This window comes from Schistocerca nitens, chromosome 8 (assembly GCF_023898315.1).
Source record: "Schistocerca nitens isolate TAMUIC-IGC-003100 chromosome 8, iqSchNite1.1, whole genome shotgun sequence".
Taxonomy (NCBI): Eukaryota; Metazoa; Arthropoda; class Insecta; order Orthoptera; family Acrididae; genus Schistocerca; species Schistocerca nitens.
The window spans coordinates 397,959,677-397,981,749 of NC_064621.1; the positions used below are offsets into that span (position 1 = coordinate 397,959,677).

Here is a 22,073-nt window from a genome sequence, read left to right on the forward strand (position 1 = left end):
ATCAGTTAAATGGTTCAAATGGCTCTGAGCACTATGGGACTTAACATTTGTGGGCATCAGTCCCCTAGAACTTAGAACTACTTAAACCTAACTAACCTAAGGACATCACACACATCCATGCCCGAGGCAGGATTCGAACCTGCGACCGTAGCAGTCGCGCGGTTCCGAACTGAGCGCCTAGAAACGCTAGACCACCGCGGCCGGCTATCATTAGTTATTGTGCGCTGCAATTAGGAATACTTATCTACTGCTTTTAGTGTCTGTTTTACTAATATGACTCTTTCAGAATCGACTGATTTAATTCGTCTCCATTCCATTACCCTTTTCTGGCTTCGTTGATGTTTATCTAATATCGTCCTTTCAAGACACTTCCATCCCGTTCTACTGCTCTTCCAAGTCTTTTGGTGTCATACGGAATTTATGTCATCGGCAAACCTCAATGTTTTTATTTCTCCTATCTGAACTTTAAATCCTTCCCCAAGTTTTTCTTTGGTTTCCTTTACTGCTTGCTCTATGTACAGGGGATAGACAAAATAATGCGAACAGTGGTGGTAATGGGATGGTTGTGTCTGACGGTCAACAACGCAGCTAAGGCACGTGCCACGCTGGACTGTGCGTGTTCAGTACGGACTAGGCATCAGCGCAGATTCTTTACGAGTAGTTCACACTTAATACTCGCATTCAGAGGGCGAGGCCGACGTGCAGTGAAAGACCTAACAGAGTTCCAAAGAGGGCAGATTGTGGGGGCTCGATTAGCTGGAGCATCAGTAACCAACACAGCCAACTTATTGAATGTTTCAAGAGCGACTGTCAACGATCATGACAGCCTACACAACACACGGGAAGACATCATAGTTTAAACGTAATAGTAGGGGCAAATCGAAACTAAATGACAGATCATCGTACGCTAACACGAATTGTGTCAATTCAAAACAAAACTACGACGGCTAAGGTAACTGCAGACATCAATAGTCATCTTCAAGACCCGCTATCTATCTACACTGTCCGCCGAGAACTCCATAAAGCGAATATTCGAGGACGAGCTGCTATACCGAAACCATTAATGACGACAACCAATTCAAAGAAACGTAAAACATGGTGTGAGGAGCATAAATCCTGGACGATTGGTCCGTGGAATTACGTCATATGGTCGGACGACTCATCGTTTTCGAAATTTCTAACATCGGGCCAGGTTTACGTCTGGAGAACGCCAAAAGAAGCCTACAATCTTGATTGCTTAAGCATGGAGGTGGAAGCGTAAATGGTATGGACAGCCATATCCTGGTGTTCTGCTGGTCCCATCATTACTCTCAAACGCCGTGTTACAGCCAACGATTATGTGAACAGTTTAGGTGATCACGTGCATCCCATGATTCAAATGTTGTTCCCCAAAAATGAATGCGATATTTCAGGACCAAAAGCACCCATTCATACAGCCAGGACAGTACAATCGCGGCATGAGGAGCATGCAACTGAACTGCAGCGTCTTCCCTGGCCAACACATTCCCCGGACTTTAACATTATCGAACCCTTGTTGGCGGTATTGGAGCGCAGACTCCGGGACAGATTCCGCATCCCTCGTCATACAGGATTTAGAAGAGATTCTGATCGAAGAGTGGCATAACATTCCACCGGAGACTATACAATCATTACATGCCAGTATTCAAAGAAGAATTGCAACTGTATTAAGGGCAAATTGGGGTCCGACTCATTAATAAAGTGACCGTAGCAGCAGCGCGGTTCCGGACTGAAGCGCCTAGAACCGCTCGGCCACAGCGGCTGCCTTCCTTTAAGTACTTGTCTTCTTGTTGTAGTTTTCAGTCTGAAGACTGGTGAAGCTCTATGCTGGTCTATTCTTGCAAGCCTCTTCATCTCTGCGTAACCACTGCAACCTATATCTGAACATTCTTATCGCATTCTATCCTGTCTCCCTCTACAGCTCTACAGTTTTTCGCCCCCCCCCCCCCCCCGGCCACCCAACCCTATGTAACAGATCTCCAAATGCTTCAGGATTCGCCCTGTGAACTGATACCTTCTTTTAGTCAAGTTGAGCGACAAGTTTATTTCTTCCCCAGTTCCATTCAGTACCGCTTCATTAGATATCCAAATCACCCGTCTATAATCTTCAGCATACTTCCGAAGCTTCTATTCTCTTATCTGAACCGTTCATTGTCCACGTTTCACGTCCAACGTGCCTTACTTTCTCATTTAATGAGGAAATAACGTATTTCTCGACAAATAGCCCTGGGTCACTCGCCCGTAGTCAATATGCATTACATGTTCTTTCTTCAAACTAACACCGAATTCCATACACTGTCCGGCGGGGCAAAATGACAGGACGTTTCGAGAAGATATATTTTACAGGCGTTGGGGGCAGCTGCCTTCCTTATCTCCAGCTGGATACTTCGAACTCTGAATAAAGTTATGGTTTGTAAAATGCTTGGCATTCCAGACCTCCCGTTTGATTTTGTGATCTCTCATTTACGCTTAAAGCATTTTTTTATGCCCAAGTTAAGGGGATGTTCGTTTATTCAGAGTGGCCCAGGAGGAATTTCAAACACTAAAAGATATGACAGGAACAATCGTTCGAATCAAAATAGTCTCCTTAGTAAACATGAACTGACGTGCGCACCTTAGCAACTATGAGTACTTCATCCTCGCTACTGTGAAACATCTCTTCTACTGAAAAAAACACTCGTAGCTATTAAGGTTTATATATTAGAGCCCACGTTTGGTAGGCTTTTTACTTCGAATGATCATTCGCGTCATATCCCCGAATATTGAACATTCCTCCTGCGACGCCCTGTGTTTTCAGTAGAAGTATTTTCATGATATTTTACACTAGTAAATCAAGTATTCAGGATAAGACCTATCTGTTCAGGGTATAAGCTAAGTTCTTTACCGGTGCCGTTATTTACACTACTGGCCATTAAAATTGCTACACCACGAAGATGACGTGCTACAGCCGCGAAATTTAACCGCCAGGAAGGAGATGCTGTGATATGCAAATGATTAGCTTTTCACAGCATTCACACAAGGTTGTTGCCGGTGGCGACACCTACAACGTGCTGACATGAGGAAAGTTTACAACCGATTTCTCATACACAAACAGCAGTTGACCGGCGTTGCCTGGTGAAACGTTGTTGTGATGCCTCGTGTAAGGAGGAGAAATGCGTACCATCACGTTTCCGACTTTGATAAAGGTCGGATTGTGGCCTATCGGGATTGCGGTTTATCGTATCGCGACATTGCTGCTCGCGTTGGTCGAGATTCAATGACTGTTGGCAGAATATGGAATCGGTGGGTTCAGGAGGGTAATACGGAACGCCGTGCTGAATCCCAACGGCCTCGTATCACCAGCAGTCGAGATGACGAGCATCTTATCCGCACGGCTGTAACGGATCGAGCAGCCACGTCTCGATCCCTGAGTCCACAGATGGGGCCGTTTGCAAGACAACAACCATCTGCACGAACAGTTAGACGACGTTTGCAGCAGCATGGACTATCAACTCGGAGACCATGCCTGCGGTTACCCTTGACGCTGCGTCGCAGACAGGAGCGCCTGCGATGGTGTACTCAACGACGAACCTGGGTGCACGAATGGTAAAACGTCATTTTTTCGGATGAATCCAGGTTCTGTTTACAGCATCATGATGGTCGCATCCGTGTTTGGCGACATCGCGGTGAACGCACATTGGAACCGTGTATTCGTCATCGCCATAATGGCGTATCACCCGGCGTGATGGTATGGGGTGCCATTGGTTACACGTCTCGGTCACCTCTTGTTCGCGTTGACGGCACTTTGAACAGTGGACGTTACATTTCAGATGTGTTACGACCCGTGGATCTACCCTACTTCGATCCCTGCGAAACCTTACATTTCAGCAGGATAATGCACGACCGCATATTTCAGGTCATGTACGGGCCTTTCTGGATACAGAAAATGTTCCACTGCTGCCCTGGCCAGCACCTTCTCCAGATCTCTCACCAACTGAAAACGTCTGGTCAATGGTGGCCGAGAGCAACTGCCTCGTCACAATACGCCAGTCACTACTCTTGAACTGTGGTATCGTGTTGAAGCTGCATGGGCAGCTGTACCTGTACACCCCATCAAAGCTCTGTTTGACTCAATGCCCAAGCGTATCAAGGCCGTTATTACGGCCAGATGTGGTTGTTCTGGGTACTGATTTCTCAGGATCTATGCACCCAAATTGCGTGAAAATGTAATCACATGTCAGTTCTAGTATAATATATCTGTCCAATGAATATCCGTTTATCATCTGCATTTCTTCTTGGTGTAGCAATTTTAATGGCCAGAAGTGTAGAAATTATGATTGTGTAAATTGTGCCTCCAGTTAAAGGTGTGGCGCAGCCTTCGTCTGTGACTTGGGTCCGGTTAAGAATAGTTCCGCTACCCGAGTAGTGTACGAGCATACGAAGTCGGTGGGCGCCAGCAGCTGCCGCCGTGGGGGGCAGGGCCACGCGCGCGCGACGTGGTGCGGCGTCGAGTGCCGACTCAGCAGCTGCAGCGTCCTGCGTTGCCAGCGCAGCCACGCCTCTGTCCGCGCCGAACAGGTAGGATTAGCGACCGGCCCAGCTGGGCTCATCCAACACCACAGCGCTGTCTAGGAGGCTAGTTTCTCCTTTAATTAATCAGGTCTTTGGCCAAAGCTCTGCTTCTAAAGAGCGTCAGCCAATGTCCATCTTCTCATACTCCTATTCTACATCTATACTTCGCTTGCCCTCTTATGGTGTGCGGCGGAGAGTACTACGTGTAGCAGTGTGTAATTTTCGGCCTTTCCTGTTCCAGTCGCAAATGGTGAGCGGGAAAAAGGAGTGCTGTCAAGCCTTAAGACCTCCAATTTCTCCTTCGCGTGTATCTTGTAGGAAGCAATAAAAATACGGAGGTGTTTTAATTTGATAAATGCCTACCGTCCAAAGGTGCACGTTCTGCCCTAAGTTCATCCGTTTATCAGTTTCGCCAACAAGACCAGTAAAACAAGCCACTACACCTACAATCCCCATGCCGCCTCGTTGTGTGTAAGTGGAAGTGCTTCGTGTTCCACATTCACATTACCCTGTTCGTCGTGAACCGAGTGTGGACAGAACAAGAGTTGGTAATCTAGGGCGTGAGTTATAATTTCTAATTTTAACTTCGTCTTGTCAACTTATGCAGGAGAAAGCAATATGTCTGTTGTTGACTCTTCTCAGAGTGGACGCTCTAGGAATTTTTAACAGTAAACCACATCATGATGTATACAGCACACCTCTTTTAGTGTAACTTGAGTTCGGTGAGCCGCTTCGTAAGACTTTTGCATTCACTGAATTAACCTGTGTCAAATTGCACTGCTTTCCTTTAGACCTTTCCTGTTCCCTCTCTCAATCCTATGTGCCGCGGGTTACCCGCCCGGGACATCTGCGCGTGCTGAAACGCCGCTTCCGGCAGGCGTTCGATACAGTTCCGCACTGTCGCCTGATAAAGTAAGAGCCTACGGAATATGAGACCAGCTGTGTGGCTGGATTGAAGAGTTTTTAGGAAACAGAACACAGCATGTTGTTATCAATATAGTGACGTCTACAGACGTTAAGGTAACCTCTGGCGTGCCACAGGGGAGTGTTATGGGACCATTGCTTTTCACAATATATATAAATGACCTAGTAGATAGTGTCGGAAGTTCCATGCGGCTTTTCGCGGATGATGCTGTAGTATACAGAGAAGTTGCAGCATTAGAAAATTGTAGCGAAATGCAGGAAGATCTGCAGCGGATAGGCACTTGGTGCAGGGAGTGGCAACTGTCCCTTAACATAGACAAATGTAATGTATTGCGAATACATAGAAAGAAGGATCCTTTATTGTATGATTATATGATAGCGGAACAAACACTGGTAGCAGTTGCTTCTGTAAAATATCTGGGAGTATGCGTGCGGAACGATTTGAAGTGGAATGATCATATAAAATTAATTGTCGGTAAGGCGGGTACCAGGTTGAGATTCATTGGGAGAGTGCTTAGAAAATGTAGTCCATCAACAAAGGAGGTGGCTTACAAAACACTCGTTCGACCTATACTTGAGTATTGCTCATCAGTGTGGGATCCGTACCAGATCGGGTTGACGGAGGAGATAAAAAAAAAAAAAAAAAAAAAATGGCTCTGAGCACTATGGGACTTAACATCTGTGGTCATCAGTCCCCTAGAACTTAGAACTTCTTAAACCTAACTAACCTAAGGACATCACACACATCCATGCCCGAGGCAGGATTCGAACCTGCGACCGTCGCGGTCACGCGACGGAGGAGATAGAGAAGATCCAAAGAAGAGCGGCGCGTTTCGTCACAGGGTTATTTGGTAACCGTGATAGCGTTATGGAGATGTTTAATAAACTCAAGTGGCAGACTCTGCAAGAGAGGCGCTCTGCATCGCGGTGTAGCTTGCTCGCCAGGTTTCGAGAGGGTGCGTTTCTGGACGAGGTATCGAATATATTGCTTCCCCCTACTTATACCGCCCGAGGAGACCACGAATGTAAAATTAGAGAGATTAGAGCGCGCACGGAGGCTTTCAGACAGTCGTTCTTCCCGCGAACCATACGCGACTGGAACAGGAAAGGGAGGTAATGACAGTGGCACGTAAAGTGCCCTCCGCCACAAATCGTTGGGTGGCTTGTGGAGTATAAATGTAGATGTAGAGATGGGCCGGCCCCGGAACGAATGCGCCCAGAGGATTAACGACGAGACTCTGCGTGTCGGCCAGCTTTGATGTGATTTTCAGGCGGTTTCCCACACCCCACTACGAGAACACCGGACTGGTACCCACGTCACGCCTCAGTTACACGGTTCGCAAACCACGGCTTTCGTTCACTTTCGCATGAATAACACTACACGCAGACAGTTGGGGTACACACATTACGTCCCGGGAGCAACTGGGTGTTGACAGGAATGGCATCTGGCCACCCCTTAAACTAACCATGCCAAATCCGTTAATTCCACGCCGAACCTCCACCGACGCGGGACAAAGGTACAAGAAAAAGAAGAACCTTATCTGGTACGGGTTTCAAACTGACGAGAACAATTTTCAGGGACTAGGCGAACGTGGGTTTTGTAAGCTACCTCCACCGCAGGTGGACTACACTCGCTGAAGATTTTTCCAATGAATCTCGATCTGACATGACTTTACTACGATTTGATTTGTACGTTCTTTCCGCCTTAAGTCAGCCCCTGCGCCCGCTTCCGGTGATGATCTCCAATCGTGTAATATAGAAGGACGGTTCTTTCGACGTATGTATACGGAATATGTTCCATTAGTATACGGTGAGGGTGAACAGCGAATCCCTACACCAAGCGTCAGTCCTATGCTCATTTTCCTGCATTTCATTGTAATTTTCTTGCGTTGCCACTTCTGTGTGCAATGGCTTCGTGGAGCACCCAACACTACCTACTCGGTCTTTTATTTATAGGACCATTACTGTTCGCAATATAATACACCCTTGATGTACATACAATGCTACTTTTACGTCTGAATATTTGTCTCCAATAAGAATAAGAAGCTGTATTCTATTTGCCGATAGCTCGTCAGATTCTGTACGTTCGAAATATTACGAGACCATGTGGAACTTCACCTAACGACTTTCGAAAGTTAAGGAAATAATGTCAAGGTGTGCACCGTTGTCTGCGCCTCGTGGACAGACAAAAGTGAGTTGAGTTTCGTAAAGTAGTTGCTTGGAGAATTTACGCCTCCCCGATAGCCGTAAAAATATTCCCGAATTTAATAACAGACTCGCCTAGACATCTGCAATTTTGGTGTTCGTGCGCAAGAAGCTTTCACTCCGCTGGAAGATTCATGCCGAAAACAATCCCTAGGCTATGACGAAGTCGTTCCTAAGAATCCTTTTCTAGGAGTTCTAATGCAGGGAATCAAATCACTAAATAGCAGGCAGTGGAGTAAAAATTACTAAGAACACCAAGAGATGACCATAAAACAATAGCTGAAAATGTACGAATGAGGCAGAGAGGGGAAATTATGAACACGAATAAAAATAAAACAATAGAAATGTGATCCTGACTGCATATATTTTATGCAGGGATGCACACTGAAAGAGTGACAAGAACCTGCAACAGATTCATGACCAGTGTCTGTAGTACAGGCAGCTTGTGAGCGACCTTTCAACACATCCTGACTGTACAATTGATCACAACCTCCATAAAATGGATCTGAACTTGTCCAGCCAGGTAAATTATACGATCAGAACCCTCAAACGCAACAAATTTTGTTTTTGTATCGAGGATGTAATCAATTATGCTGTGTAAATTTTTGTGTTAACGAGTCGAGGAGAACGATAAGACGTCCACGAACCTAAAACCCTAATATTGCATGCGTTGTGTAGTAATCAAGAAAGGAGTCAATAAAGCAAATCAAGACATAAATATAACACGAACTGCATTGACATGAGAGAGAATTAAAGAAAAAATTTCTTATATCATTACGGCATGTTAAGCAAATTCCTATATATATATATATATATATATATATATATATATATATATATATATATATGACCCGAAAGAATTATACCGTTGACACTGCGTTATTGTTACCGCCTTCAGTTAGAAGACTGGCTTGATGCAACTTTTCATGTTAGTCTTATGAAATTCTTTTCATCTCTGAAGAACTACAGTAACTTACATCCCTGTGAACCTACTTGCTATATTCGACCCTTTGCCTCTTTCTAACACCCCCACCCCTACCCCCTTCTCTACTAAATCGACGATTCATCATGCCTCAGCCAACTGATCCTTCCCTTCGTCGACTTGTGCCACAATTTTTTTCCTCCAATTCGGTTCAGTATCTCTCCATTAGTTATTCGATCTAACATCTATTTTCAACAAACTTCTGTAGCTCAGCTATCCTCCTCTCGTCTTTTCTGATGATCGTCACGGTTCAATTCCGTACAAAGCTCACTCCATATAAACACCTCCAAGTAAGACTTCCTGACTTCGAGATTAGCAAATTTCTTTCTCAGACATGCTTTCTCTGCTATTATCTGTCTGCATTTGATATCTTCTTGACTTCGGCAATCAGCTATTTTTCTGCCCAGATGGTATCTCATCTGTGTGCTTTAAAGTGGCTCATTTCCCGCATCTAATTCTGTCAGCACCATCTCATCTAATTCGAGTAGTTTCCATTACCCTAGTTTTATTTTTGTTCATGTCCTTCTTTTCCGGACACCATCCACTTCGTTCAACCGCTATTCCAAGTCCTCTGTCGTCTCTGAGTATGAGCTGCACGAGAAATAAAGCAAATCAGACTGAAGATGGAGCATTTGCTGACGTGCTCTAGTGGAGAGTAATGTCTCATGCAGCGGAATTCTTACAGATTGTTGAATCCGCCAATTAAATGAGGACATCGTAAAGAGAACTGGAGTGCTGAGCCACGGGAACTGGAGGACTACAAGCGGGGGCTTGGGAAGATCGACAAAACCGTCTACTGAGATGGAGAGGCAGTTGCGGCGACAACAGTCCATTACTACAACCGCCCCCAATGAATGGCTTCGGATGACGCCATAGGTGGGTGCTCGCACTGTGCCCCTGAAACCAAGTTGACAAGCAGAGGCGGCGTGAATGACGGTGCCTCGGATTGGGGTCCAGCGGCTGCGGGCCGTGGCTGGAACTCCAAGGTGAGCGATCCATTAGCATGGAACCGGCGCGCCGCGGGCCCTGCCCGGCAATGAACCCTGCCGGCGCCGCCCACCGCCAAGGTCACCCACACCTGCCGCACCGCGCATGCGCCAGCTTTTAAAACGCTCCTTTGTCCAAAGCCAATACTTACCACACAGTTAAATAGCCAACTGCTCGGCGCCGCAGCGACAACTCGTTATCAAAACCTTACACTACCTACAAAAGCCACATGGCGCACACGAGGTCGACTCGACTGTCAGAGGTACTGCCTGGATAGGCCTGCCGATTAACGCAACCGTCAGTGTTTGAGACAGTCCCAGACAATTTCAACCTGGAAGTTGTACAGCATGTTGCACTCCATTGCGGGGTCAACTAACATCCTGTCGGAAACACTTGCTACATGGCGAAACTGTTTTAGTCACTGCCTTTCTGCCAGCAATAGCACAGAGTTTATAATGTAGGGACGTAGAGACACACAGGCATTTTGACTAGGGCTGGCAAGGAGGGCGGAGGAATGCCGGGACTGATCAACGGATACGGGCACCGACTGCGAATGTTCCTAACCAAGTTTTGAGAAGGAAAAAAAAAAAACCACCAATTAGTTTTTACAACACCTATACTGGCAATTATCTAAACTTTAAAAAACAATCCTGTATAATCTGACTGGAAGGTTCGAAAGTGAGAAAAACGTCTGTGGAACAAACTACTGACGGTATATATTTACAGCTGTGAAGCATCGACAAGCCAAGCTAGCTACATACGAATCGATGCTATATCATATATACCACGGACGGAAAAAGGAACGAATGCTACATTCGTGTAAAAGAGACTCAGGTCGGAAAGCTCTTACAGACCGTAGTGAGCCAAGTAAATTCCAAGGGTCCGCTGCCACATTGCCAGGTGAGACGCTCAAGAAACTTAACAAGACAAAAACAAAAATAATAAAAATCCGTACCAGAGACCAATACGATGAATGATATCAGATCATCGTGGAAAAATAGATTAATCCGTTGTCAAAGCATGATCATTGCGAAAGGTGCAGTTTTACTTGTGGTAGAGAAATATGGTGATCACGTTGCTCCAGAACGATTTACGTTGACTTGGTACATATATCTTTTGTAAAGCAATCCTCAAACTACCACAGAAGTCCAAACAAATGGATTCTTGTATGGAACGAACTATATGACATACGGAACCAATAATTTTCCAATATCTCATTCTTGCATCCAACATAGATCCCATTCCACAAGAAAGGCCGGCCGGAGTGGCCGAGCGGTTCTAGGCGCTGCAGTCTGGAACCGCGCGACCGCTACGGGCGCAGGTTCGAATCCTGCCTCAGGCATGGATGTTTGTGTTGTCCTTAGGTTAGTTAGGTTTAAGTAGTTCGTTCTAGGGGGCTGATGACCTGAGAAGTTAAGTCCTATAGTGCTCAGAGCCATTTGATTTGAACCACAAGAAAGAGAGAATCTAAACACCATGCGCAATCAACAAACCTTCTCTCCAAATATTCCAATCAACAAACTATCTCTCCAAATATTCCACAAGAGGAGGCCATTAGCAATAGCTAGTGCTGACACAGATGGGATAAATAATAGGCCGTGAGCACACTGAAGTAAACCAAGGTTATTCTCTAAGGAACCAAATGGAAATTGCGCATAACTGATTATTCAACACCAATGTAAAGGTGGCTGGATAGGAACTGAACACGAGGCCAGTCCCTTGGGCATTTATATTACTAAAAATCTTCGTCGAAGACCATTAACATATTTTCTAAAATACTCTTACTGTATCGTCACGATGACTTTTCATAACTGAAACTTGGCCCCGAATTTTACAGAAGTTGTGTAAAAATCTTTGAAAGCGGAAAACGAGTCTGATGCAATGAACAACCTTGTTCGTCCCCATTGAGAAGGCGCCTGACAAAACCTCAGCTATTACGCTACTATGTGTGTCAAAAGATTGGAATGTAGCAACCATTTACGAAATGCCGTCCAAGTAAGTACATTCGGCCGGTGTTACATTAAAATAGCCTATTCAATACTTTCTTGTGAAACTCTTTAGCACTGTAGAGCCTTGGGCGAGGTGTAAAAACAGGCACTTTGTCCTGCTTCTTAAAACATTTTAAAATATTGTCTGTGACTCGAGTGGAGCACTTATTTTCAACATATTTTTCGTAGTGCTATTTACGCGCTTTCGTGAATATTAGCTGAGGAATAGAAATAACTGATATTAATCGTTTTACGTCTATCATTCAGTGGAGTTGTTAAGGTAAAAAAGTGCATAGTTCGTAAGGAGACATCACGTAGCACTAATATCTGGCACCTCTACGATACAGCAAACGACTCAAGTAATTTCAACATTTTGGTTATTGTTTCCGACCCGTTTCCAACTGTCGGTTAACAGGCATGCATCAGAAACACCGCACATTCAATTTGCTTCTAACGTCAATATATTACGCCTCGCCCCCATCAGTTGACATGTAGCTGCGGAGGTAAGAACTGTGCGTAAATTTCCTTCCAAGGCAAAAAAAAAAGGCCATAGAGGAACACAATTACCTCTGTAGTCACGGCAGACTCTTCTCACGTAGACATATTTTACCTGACCAATATTAATATTTAAAATTTAAACTCAAAAATTTAACTTAAATCCAATCATCAGTCGACTGTTTCCTTGGAAACATTTGCCGAGCAACGGGCAAGAAAAAAGAAAACGACTCATGCGTACGCAACAAAGCACATGAAACTATGGGGCAACAGAACGGTTAAAAAATCAGACATGCGAATTGCTTCAATAATGTTGGAGCAACAATAATTCCCCGCATGCGTACAGACTATCCTACGAGTGAGCCCGATTGTACACAGGTTATACGCAGTCAGCGCCAAATTTTTTTTATATTAGAATAGCAAGGAAAGTATTCACCTGCCTATCACAAAGAAAAAGTCGAGTAGACGAAACAAACACTTTCTACACGACTTGGACCTACACTTATGGTAGAAACGAGCCCAACAGATTATCTGCTCTTGTGTCGCTCTTTAGCGTTTCATATTTTAAATTAGACAGGCATTGAAACCAACCACATAGGGCAATAGAGCGCTATTATTGCTAAAGGTATGTTTTCTGCATTTAAATCTATGTAAAAAGAACGTGAACGTAAAAATGGTTTAGACGTCTAATGCTAAGCGAGAAAATAAGCGACTTCCTAATATTACGAATACAAAATTCATTAAGTGTTACATGTAAAACGCTTCAGCCTAGATAGGCATCGAATCTGGATTTGGCGGTACATTTTTGACTGCTACGCGGCGTGTGTGTAATAACCAGCGGCTTATCGAACACGCCCCCCAGCAACGCCCACGCCAGCCGCTCCTACGAGCTTAACGCATGTGGCGGGCTGCCTAAATGCGCTGCAGTCGTGCTCTCACGGTCTGTTTTCGACCATCACATAATCAACTCCCTGCCCCGAAAACTGCTTCTGAAGGAGTTTCTGGGCAGAAGACGAATACTGGCGAGTCACCCAACACCCTCGAGAATTTTGTGGATTAATGCTGAAATTGCGATGATTATTATATTGTAAAGGAAACCGAAAAGATGCTAACAGTGATGGTCGAAATAATTAAGTTTAGCTACTGAGAAACCATGAAGCATATCAGTTACAAATGTGGAGCCTCACTACGGAGATCGTCGTGTACAATATAAATCTGACGTTAAACAGATTACCATTATAATTGTAAAATTTTGTTTTTGGATAACAAACACATTCCAAGCGTTAAGTTTCATTAGAACTACACTTAAAACAGTACCGATACTTCCGAGGTAATACCTGGTACAAGCGTCTACGATCTAGAGCTAAATGCAGCGCAATTAATTCTCAGAGCTCACCTGTATGTGTTCGAAGATGGGCCTTCAGATGCGAACTCTTTCCGTATACTTTGTCGCAGCCGTCGAAGTCGCATCTGTGGACCTTCCGGGCGAGGGCAGCTACGGTGTTGGCGGCCCGGCTGCTGGGCCTGCTACCGCCGCCGCTGCTGGGGGCTTTGCGACCCGCCCCCTGCCGGCCACTACCGCCGTTACCGGCCGGACGTTTTGTGCGCGCAGACGACGAAGATGACGCGGCATCGTTCATATCCACCTCGCACACAACTTCCTCCTCTTCTTCATCGATCATCAATTCGTCGGCTGCGCTGCTACCCCCGTCATCGTCACTGGGAACGTTGGGCACAGGTTCCTGTTTGATACTTGTTAAATCCGTCAGAATCCGCGCTACCATATACAACTCGGGGGCGGACCCCGCCGAGCTGGGCGACGCAGCCCCAGCCGTTGCGACAGCCGCCTCCGGTTCCCACAATCCAGAACCGGGTACCTTGTCCACAATGACGGCAGCTCCACGATGTGGAGACAAGTCCAGAGGCACTGACGAGGCATTCCAGTTACCTCCGTTACCGTTGAATTTAGAATTAGACATAGCTATTAGGCATTGTGCCGCGAAGTTTATGTCCTGATCCATATCGAGATCTTCTTGCTCGATACGGGTGGAGTTGCTCGGCTGCAGCGTGGCGGCGGGAGGTGAACGGGGTCGGCTGTGAATCTCTGCGTTCTCACGAGTCAGCCCTCAACAGGGCTCTGCGCTGCTTTCCTTTGTTCGGCTGCGGCGTACTCGTGCTCATCCCTCCCTGCCGCGCCGATAGTGCGCACAACCTTCCCCTCCCGCGACGGTCGCACGACTGGCCTGGCGAGCGCCATGCCCCTTGAACAGGGCCCGCCGAACCTCTGCGCACAGCCACTGCGCATATCACGTGATCTTAGCGAGCGCACCATGCATTGGCTGTGACATCTGTCGGCCAGCATTCGAAGTAAACGTCGCGCTGCGTTTGGAAACGAAGGGATGTATCCACCCGAAACTTGTAAACATTAATATCATGCTACATCCAAAATATCGTAGGTAAATAACCTAAGTTTTTTAACACTGCACTATTGTTATCGAAATAAACGCAACCACGGTCTATTCTTTTAACGAACATTGCTGCGTAAATGGTGATACACAATTGTTCAATTAACCAAAATCAAAAAAACACGAGTGGTGATTTTATCGCTTCTCACGCAGATAATTACTCTCCATTTTAAAATGAAGTATGTAGTATCAATTGTAAGCCGTTTTTGTATCATAACAGAATATATTAGCATATGGAATAAAATGCAATTTTATGTTTCTTTCTAAGGTCTAGTGGTATTTGACGCCTTACCTCTGTTGCTAAATAACAAACGTGAAACTGAAGTTATTATTACAGCCAAATTGTTAGTTAGAAACTATGTTTTGGAGCATATGACATATACATCTCATCTACAGTGATTACTCTTTGACATAAAGCCTCTACGTAGAGTACACTAAGTCTATTATTGTCGTCTAAACCCTCGCCCCGAAACGTCCTTAGACCAGTTCCTCCATTTTGCTGACAATGCATTTTATTTATCATTTAGCACCCCTTGAGAACAATGTCTTACAAATTCTTCCCATGAACTCACCTTTGCAGTCTCAAAATATCAGAAACACATAAACTTTACTGGGTCAAAAAAACATTCTATTGGTGTCTCTCTAAATGAAATTTTCGCATATACAGAGATTTCTGTAACCTAGACCCTATGCTCGAAGACTGATCAAGCATACTCGATCATCGGTGGACTAATTCAACGCGTGCATTCGGACCGTTCAAACAGCTAGAGACTTGGTCCATTTTCTGTCATGAAATTTTGTGCATTCCAAAAAGCACACATGCTTTGGCCTATGAACAATTGTGGAGACTTGTACAAGCAAACGTCCATTGTGAGGCAATCTTCACAGACGGAGCGGCATGGAGCGAATCAGTCGCAAACTGCTGGAAACGTTTTCTTCAAGCGCATGAAAGACAACCTTGTTACATGAGCATGAAATCGGGAGCGTATCGAGTTGAGACAACGACGGATGTTGTACAGTATGATTATAATTAAACTATCAAAACCCTGTATAAATAACACCACTGGTCAGAATGATGTTAAATTGCAACGGAATATTATCTGAGAAGAGGGAAAACTTATACAGAAGAAAAAAAATAGTGTGAAAATTAATCAATAGATGGCGCCGTATGTGTCAGAATACGTAAATGAAAACACCTGCGACGCGCACGACCCATCGACAAGCCGTGTACACGGCTTTTCCTCCATTCGCGAGTGAGATGTCCGCCAAGACTATCTCAATGCAGTATCGCGCTCTGCTTGTAAAGCTGTATAACAAGAATGATGATTGCGCACACTTCGCTCTGCAGGAGTTCCGGACACAGAAGGGTTTGAAAATAGGTGTTGGTCCCGTGACTGCCGTGGGTCTGATGAAAATGATTTGGAAATTCGAAAGTAGGGGTTCTTTTGATGTGCAACCTGGTAAAGGGAGGAAACGAATTGATTCGACGTCAGTGGAAGCAGTGGCGACAGCAGTGCAGGAGGAGACGAGTGATGATGGTGTGCAAACGTGTAGTGCACGGAGAATTGCCCGAACATTGGACATATCCGTGAGCACGGTGAGTAAAATCCTACGAAACATACTTCTTTGCTATACATTCAAAATTACCCATGTGTACGAGTTGCTTCCTGTTGACCAGCCAGCAAGAGAGACCTTTGCTCTGGAATTTCTTCCTTGCATGGAAGTGGACAGTGATTGGCCGTGGAAGATTTTGTGGACAGACGGAGCCTACTTCCATCTGACAGGATATGTCAATACAGAGAATTGTCGAATATGAGCAACGGAAAATCCACACGAAAATCAACCACTACCACTTCATCCTGAAAAGGGCACTGTGTGGTGCGGGTTTACGGCATCATTTATCATAGGGCCATATTTTTTTGAAGAGACAGGTCCTTCTGGTCCTGTTATCAGTACCTTCACTGGTAAGTGCTATGATTGCGCAACCACGTCATTCCAGCTCTCCAACAGCTTGGATGTGTGGATGGGATCATTTTTATACAAGGTAGTGCACCTCCGCATATTGCAAATCCAGTTAAGCAGCTGCTGAAGCGCCATTTCGGTAATGTTAGAATTATCAGCCCTCATTTCCCTACAGCCTGGCCGTCCCGATCATCTGATAGTAATCCGTGTGACTTCTGGCTGTGGGGCTATCTGAAAGACGTTGTGTTCAGTGTTCCAATTGGAAACTTAGCTGCATTGAAGGCACACGTTGCGCAACACATTCTGAACGTGACGCCCGAAACACTTCGATCAGCTGTGGAACGTGCTGTTTCTCGATTTCAACTTGTTGTAGAAAACGGTGGACAGCATATTGAACATCTTTTGTGCCAGTCATACGTAAATTAATAATCCGATTTGATTTTGATCGATGCTTTTTATGTGGTTTTTGGCCTCAGGACAATTACAAACTTATTTTTCCCATCCGATGTGACCTTCCGTGGTGGATGGGCTTACATAACTAACCGTATCACACCTGTACACCCCTGCTCACTGAGTAGTACAGTTTGTTTAACGTAAAAGGTACATCTCAGGCATTGTTGTATGATTCGTTTGTCATTTGTAGCTGACCAGTATTAAATTCTAATGCTTACAGCGCCATCTATTGCTACATTTTGTAACTATTTATTTTTCTTTTCCCCTTCTCCGATAATATTCCGTAGCTATTTGACGTCATTCTGAACAGTGGTGTTATTTCTACAGGGCTTTGAAAGTTTAATTATAATCGCCCTGTAAATGTTACACACGGTTCAGGCACATTAATGTGACAACCGCCTATGTTCAACGCAAACGTTCAATAATCACTCATAGACGTCAGGTGGCAACACTAGAAGTAGAGGGTATACACAGACTGTCGGGGGGAATACTTATTATACTTACAAAAAATGGCTCTGAGCACTATGGGACTTAACATCTGAGGTCATCAGTCCCCTAGAACTTAGAACTACGTAAACCTAACTAACCTAAGGACATCACACACGTCCATGCCCGAGGCAGGATTCGAACCTGCGACCGTAGCGGTCACGCGGTTCCAGACTGAAGCGCCTAGAACCGCACGGCCACACCGGCCGGCTATTATACTTACAGGTCGAGACGCTGGCCACTAGAGTGACACTAATATTAAGAAAGTTCGATCAGCCCAAAGCAAGTTTCTGCACTTAGCAATTAATGCACCCCGTTACCTGTCTAACAGGGATCTCTACGTGCAAACAATTTTCCCCCAAATCACCGAGCTCATCAAAAGAAAATGAGAATCATCTTCCAACAAAGCTCACAATTCCCCTTACCAACACACTCGCATTATACCACATGTCACCAAAAAATTTCCGAAGATGACCATTACAAGGCAATTCATCTTCTAAAGTCACTCTAAGAATTATTATATAGAAACACAACGTAATAACACTTAATGCATCGTAAGCCTATCAGTTTCGTTTTCCCCCACTTTAGGCAGAAGGCATGAGCTACTGACAGTCTCGGAGCTTTAGAATCATAGGGGTTATCAAACCCAATTGGCACAACGACATTGGAAACAGTGCAGCCGTTGTCGTAATGAAGAAACGGGACGATTTACCTGAGATCGTTAGCTCTCGGGCCAAGGGCGGAAGCATTTCCGAAACGACTTAGTTTGTAAACTGTTCGGGTGCCGTGGTGGTTAAAGTATACCGTGCATGGCAAAATGGTGCTATCCCAAATCGGCGCCGAGGCAGCTGTGATGCGCCACGGGCCATACGTGATAGGTATGAGCGACGGCTGCCGAGATCTGTACAGGCGAATAGTTCTGCAACTGTTGAGCAACTGACCGCCCATATGAAAAAAGGGCTACCGAACAGTGTCTCCTCAACGACCGTTCAGTGAGTGTTGCTGCGTGAGGGCCTCCGCAGCAGGTGCAGCCAAACTGACTGCTGCTAATCGACGACGAACGCTGAAATCGGCTCGCTAGTAATGCAGTTGGACGTCCACAGAGTGGCGACAGGTGGCATTTTCAGATGTATCACGTTTTATGCTCCACGCGTGTAAGCAACACCCTGCAACAATCGTCGGATGTTCCGGGCCGGAAGAGGAGCGTTATGATCTGGGGAATGTTTTCGTGGCATTCCCTGGATTGTCTCGTCATTCTGGAAGGCGCAGTGGATCAACACAAGTATGCATCTATCCTTGGTGACCACGTCCACCCGTACTTCCAATTTGGTTTTCCTCGGCACGGGCCGGCCGCTGTGGCCAAGCGGTTCTAGGCACTTTAGTCTGGAACCGCGCGACCGCTACGGTCGCGGGTTCGAATCCTGCCTCGGGCATGGATGTGTGTGACGTCCTTAGGTTAGTTACGTTTAAGTAGTTCTAAGTCTAGGGGACTGATGACCTCAGATGTTAAGTGTCATAGTGATCAGAGCCATTTGAACCTCGGCGCGGTGGCATCTTCCAGCAGTACAATTCCACGTGTCACACAGGCTGGCTGTGTACGTACGTAATTCGAAGAGTACCAGGATGAGTTTACCATACTCTCCTGGCCACCAAATGCCCTAGATTAAAACCCAGTCAAGAGTCTGTGGGACCATCTCGATCGTCTGTTCACGCCGTTGATCTTCAGCTGCGCATCTAGCACAGCTGACCACGGCGCTGGAGTCGGCATGGCTCCACATCCCTGTCACATCTTCCAGACCTCCATGATTCTCTTCCTGCACGTCTCGCAGCGGCCCGCACTGCAGAAGGTGGTTATTCGGGCTTTTAAGGGTAGGTCACATTAATGCGACTGGACAGTGTAGTTTTAACACATACAAAGAGAATGGTTGTGTCGAAAACAAACATGTCGTTATTGAAAATATAAATTATCCCAGAACTAACTACAAGAAAGAAAAATTTAAAAAATGGAGGGTATTGGGTAGGAAGTGTTGTTGTTGTTGTTGTGTTCTTCAGTCCTGAGATTGGTTTGATGCAGCTCTCCATGCTGCTCTATCCTGTGCAAGCTTCATCATCTCCCAGTACCTACTGCAGCCTACATCCTTTGGAATCTGCTTAGTGTATTCATCTCTTGGTCTCCCTCTGCGATTTTTACCCTCCAAGCTGCCCTCCAATACTAAATTGGTGATCCCTCGATGTCTCAGAACATGTCCTACCAACCGATCCCTTCTTCTAGCCATGTTGTACCACAAGCTCCTCTTCTCCCCAATTCTATTCAATACCTCCTCATTAGTTATGTGATCTACCCATCTAATCTTCAGCATCACGAAGTGTTGAACTACATAAATCGATACTCTAGCACTACGTAAGTTTACAGACGTGAATGTAAAATCTTTTCAGCCCGTCCGGCACTCGTGAAACCGCAGTTTTACTGTCAGTCTTTCGTGAAGGCTACTGTTATAATTTTCCTGATGATTGTTTCCGGCATTTTAATCAAAGGTGTTGGGACTAACTCGAGGTTGTAATATTTTTCTATACTGAACATGAAATAATCATATCAAACAGCGGATAGACCTTCAACAAAGAGTTACCTCCTTTGAGAATATGTTTATCGTTTCATTAATATGTTTTTACACCATTCTCCACATTTCTTCTTTTGTTTCTTTTTCGCATCACAACGACATAGCCGCACGCAAATCGCTGTCTTCCAAACTGCACATATTACAAGCACAAACTGATTATTGTACAAGCACAAACTGATTATTGTACAAGCACACTTAAATCATGTAGAGTCGAAGAGGATAAGCGCTTGTTTGGGTGGGGTGCTTGGTTATAGGTATTTGTCAAGCTTGCAGCAGTTAGGTAGGTGACCGCCTTAATACGGACCTGCTCTGTATAAGAGCAAGAAGTCTGCATCTTCAACATATACTTTTTTTTCTTTTTAGTAGATCAGCATACGTCCTCGGCGGATCATTATGGAGTGCGTGGCAGAGGATACTTTTAATTTTCTCTTCCTATTTCATTTAAGCGTGGACCGTGGAAAGAATGACTGCTTGCAAGCCTCTGCGCAAGCTGTTGTTTGCTTAATTTTATCTGCACGATCTTCGCGGGATAGACACGCAGGGGAATGAAACCGTTATTTCCATCCTGGAACACGATCCTAAGCTAATTATCCCTAGATGTACGACAGCTTCCTTCCTTCCTTCGAGTGTCTGCCGGCAACTTAAATAGGCGAAAGGGAATTCAGATGTCTAAAAATGAGACTGGCAGGAAGTGTAATAAGGCTAAGCAAGAATGGCTATCTGACAAATGCAAGTCTGCAGAAAATGTTCAAATGTATGTGAATTCCTAAGGGACCAAACTACTGAGGTCATCGGTCTCTAGATTTACACATTACTTAAACTAACTTATTCTAAGGACAATACACATCCATGCCCGAGAGAGGACTCAATCCTCCGGCGGGAGGGGCCACGCGATTCGTGACGTGGCTCTTGTAACCGCGCGGTTCAAGTCTACAGAAGCGTGTCTGTCTAGGGCAAAGGTAGATACCACCTATACGAAAATGAAAGAGGCATTTGGAGAACAGAAAAGCAGCTGTGTGGATATCAAGAGCTCGGATGGAAAACCGGTACTAAGCTGAGAAAGGAAAGCTGGAAGGTGGGAAGAATATACAGAGGGGCTATACAAGGGAAATAAATTTGAAGACAATACCACAGGTAGAGAAGAGGAAGCAGATGGAGATAAGATGGCAGATAGGAAACTGCGAGAATCTGACAGAGCACTGAAAGAACTCAGTCGAAACAAGGCCTCTGGAGCTGACGACAGTCCCTCCGAACTATAGATACCTTTCTGGAGCCTTGCGTGACAAAACTATTCCACCTGGTCTGCAGGATTCATGAGACGGGGGAAATAATCTCAGACTTCAAGAAAAGTCAAATAAAGCAGGTGCTCATAAGTGTGAATATTATCCAACTATCACTTTGACATGTTATGGTTGCAAACTACTGACGCTTGTTATTTATAAAAGAAGGGAAAAACTGCTATAATCCGACTGCAGGGAGGATCAGTTTGGGTTCTGGAGAAATGTAAAATACGCTCGGCAGTAATGAGCCGACGACTTACCATAAAGATAGATTAAAGAAAGGCAATCGTGCATTTGTACGCCCAGAAAAAGCTTTTCACAGACTTGACTGTAACACAACCTTTGAAATTCTGAAAGTAACAGGGGTAAAATACATGGAGCAAAATGTTATACACGACTTGCGTAGAAACTAGGCGACAGTTATGAGCTGAAGGGCATGAAAATGAAGTAGTGTTACGGAAGTGTATGAGACAGGGTTGTAGCTTATCTCCGACGTTTTCAATCCGTACATTGAAGCAGTGGTAATGGAAACTAAAGAAAAATTTTAGAAAGGAACTGAAGGTCAGGGAGAAGTTGTAAAAATTTTGAGGTTTGCCAATGACACTGTAATTCTGCCAGAGACGGCGGAAGACTTGGTAGAGCAGTTGAACGAAACTGGT

The 22,073-nt window shown here is 45.1% G+C and overlaps 1 protein-coding gene across 1 annotated transcript in view; it reads right to left on the minus strand.

Annotated features, from left to right (window-relative positions):
* LOC126198719 (Krueppel-like factor 16) overlaps positions 1 to 14,375 on the minus strand; it is a 276,257-nt gene extending 261,882 nt beyond the window's left edge. Inside the window, exon 1 of the mRNA XM_049935236.1 lies at positions 13,547 to 14,375. Coding sequence (XP_049791193.1) covers positions 13,547 to 14,171 — 625 coding nt within the window. The 5' untranslated portion in view covers positions 14,172 to 14,375. The remainder of the gene's footprint in view (positions 1 to 13,546) is intronic.
* Positions 14,376 to 22,073: the final 7,698 nt, after the last annotated feature.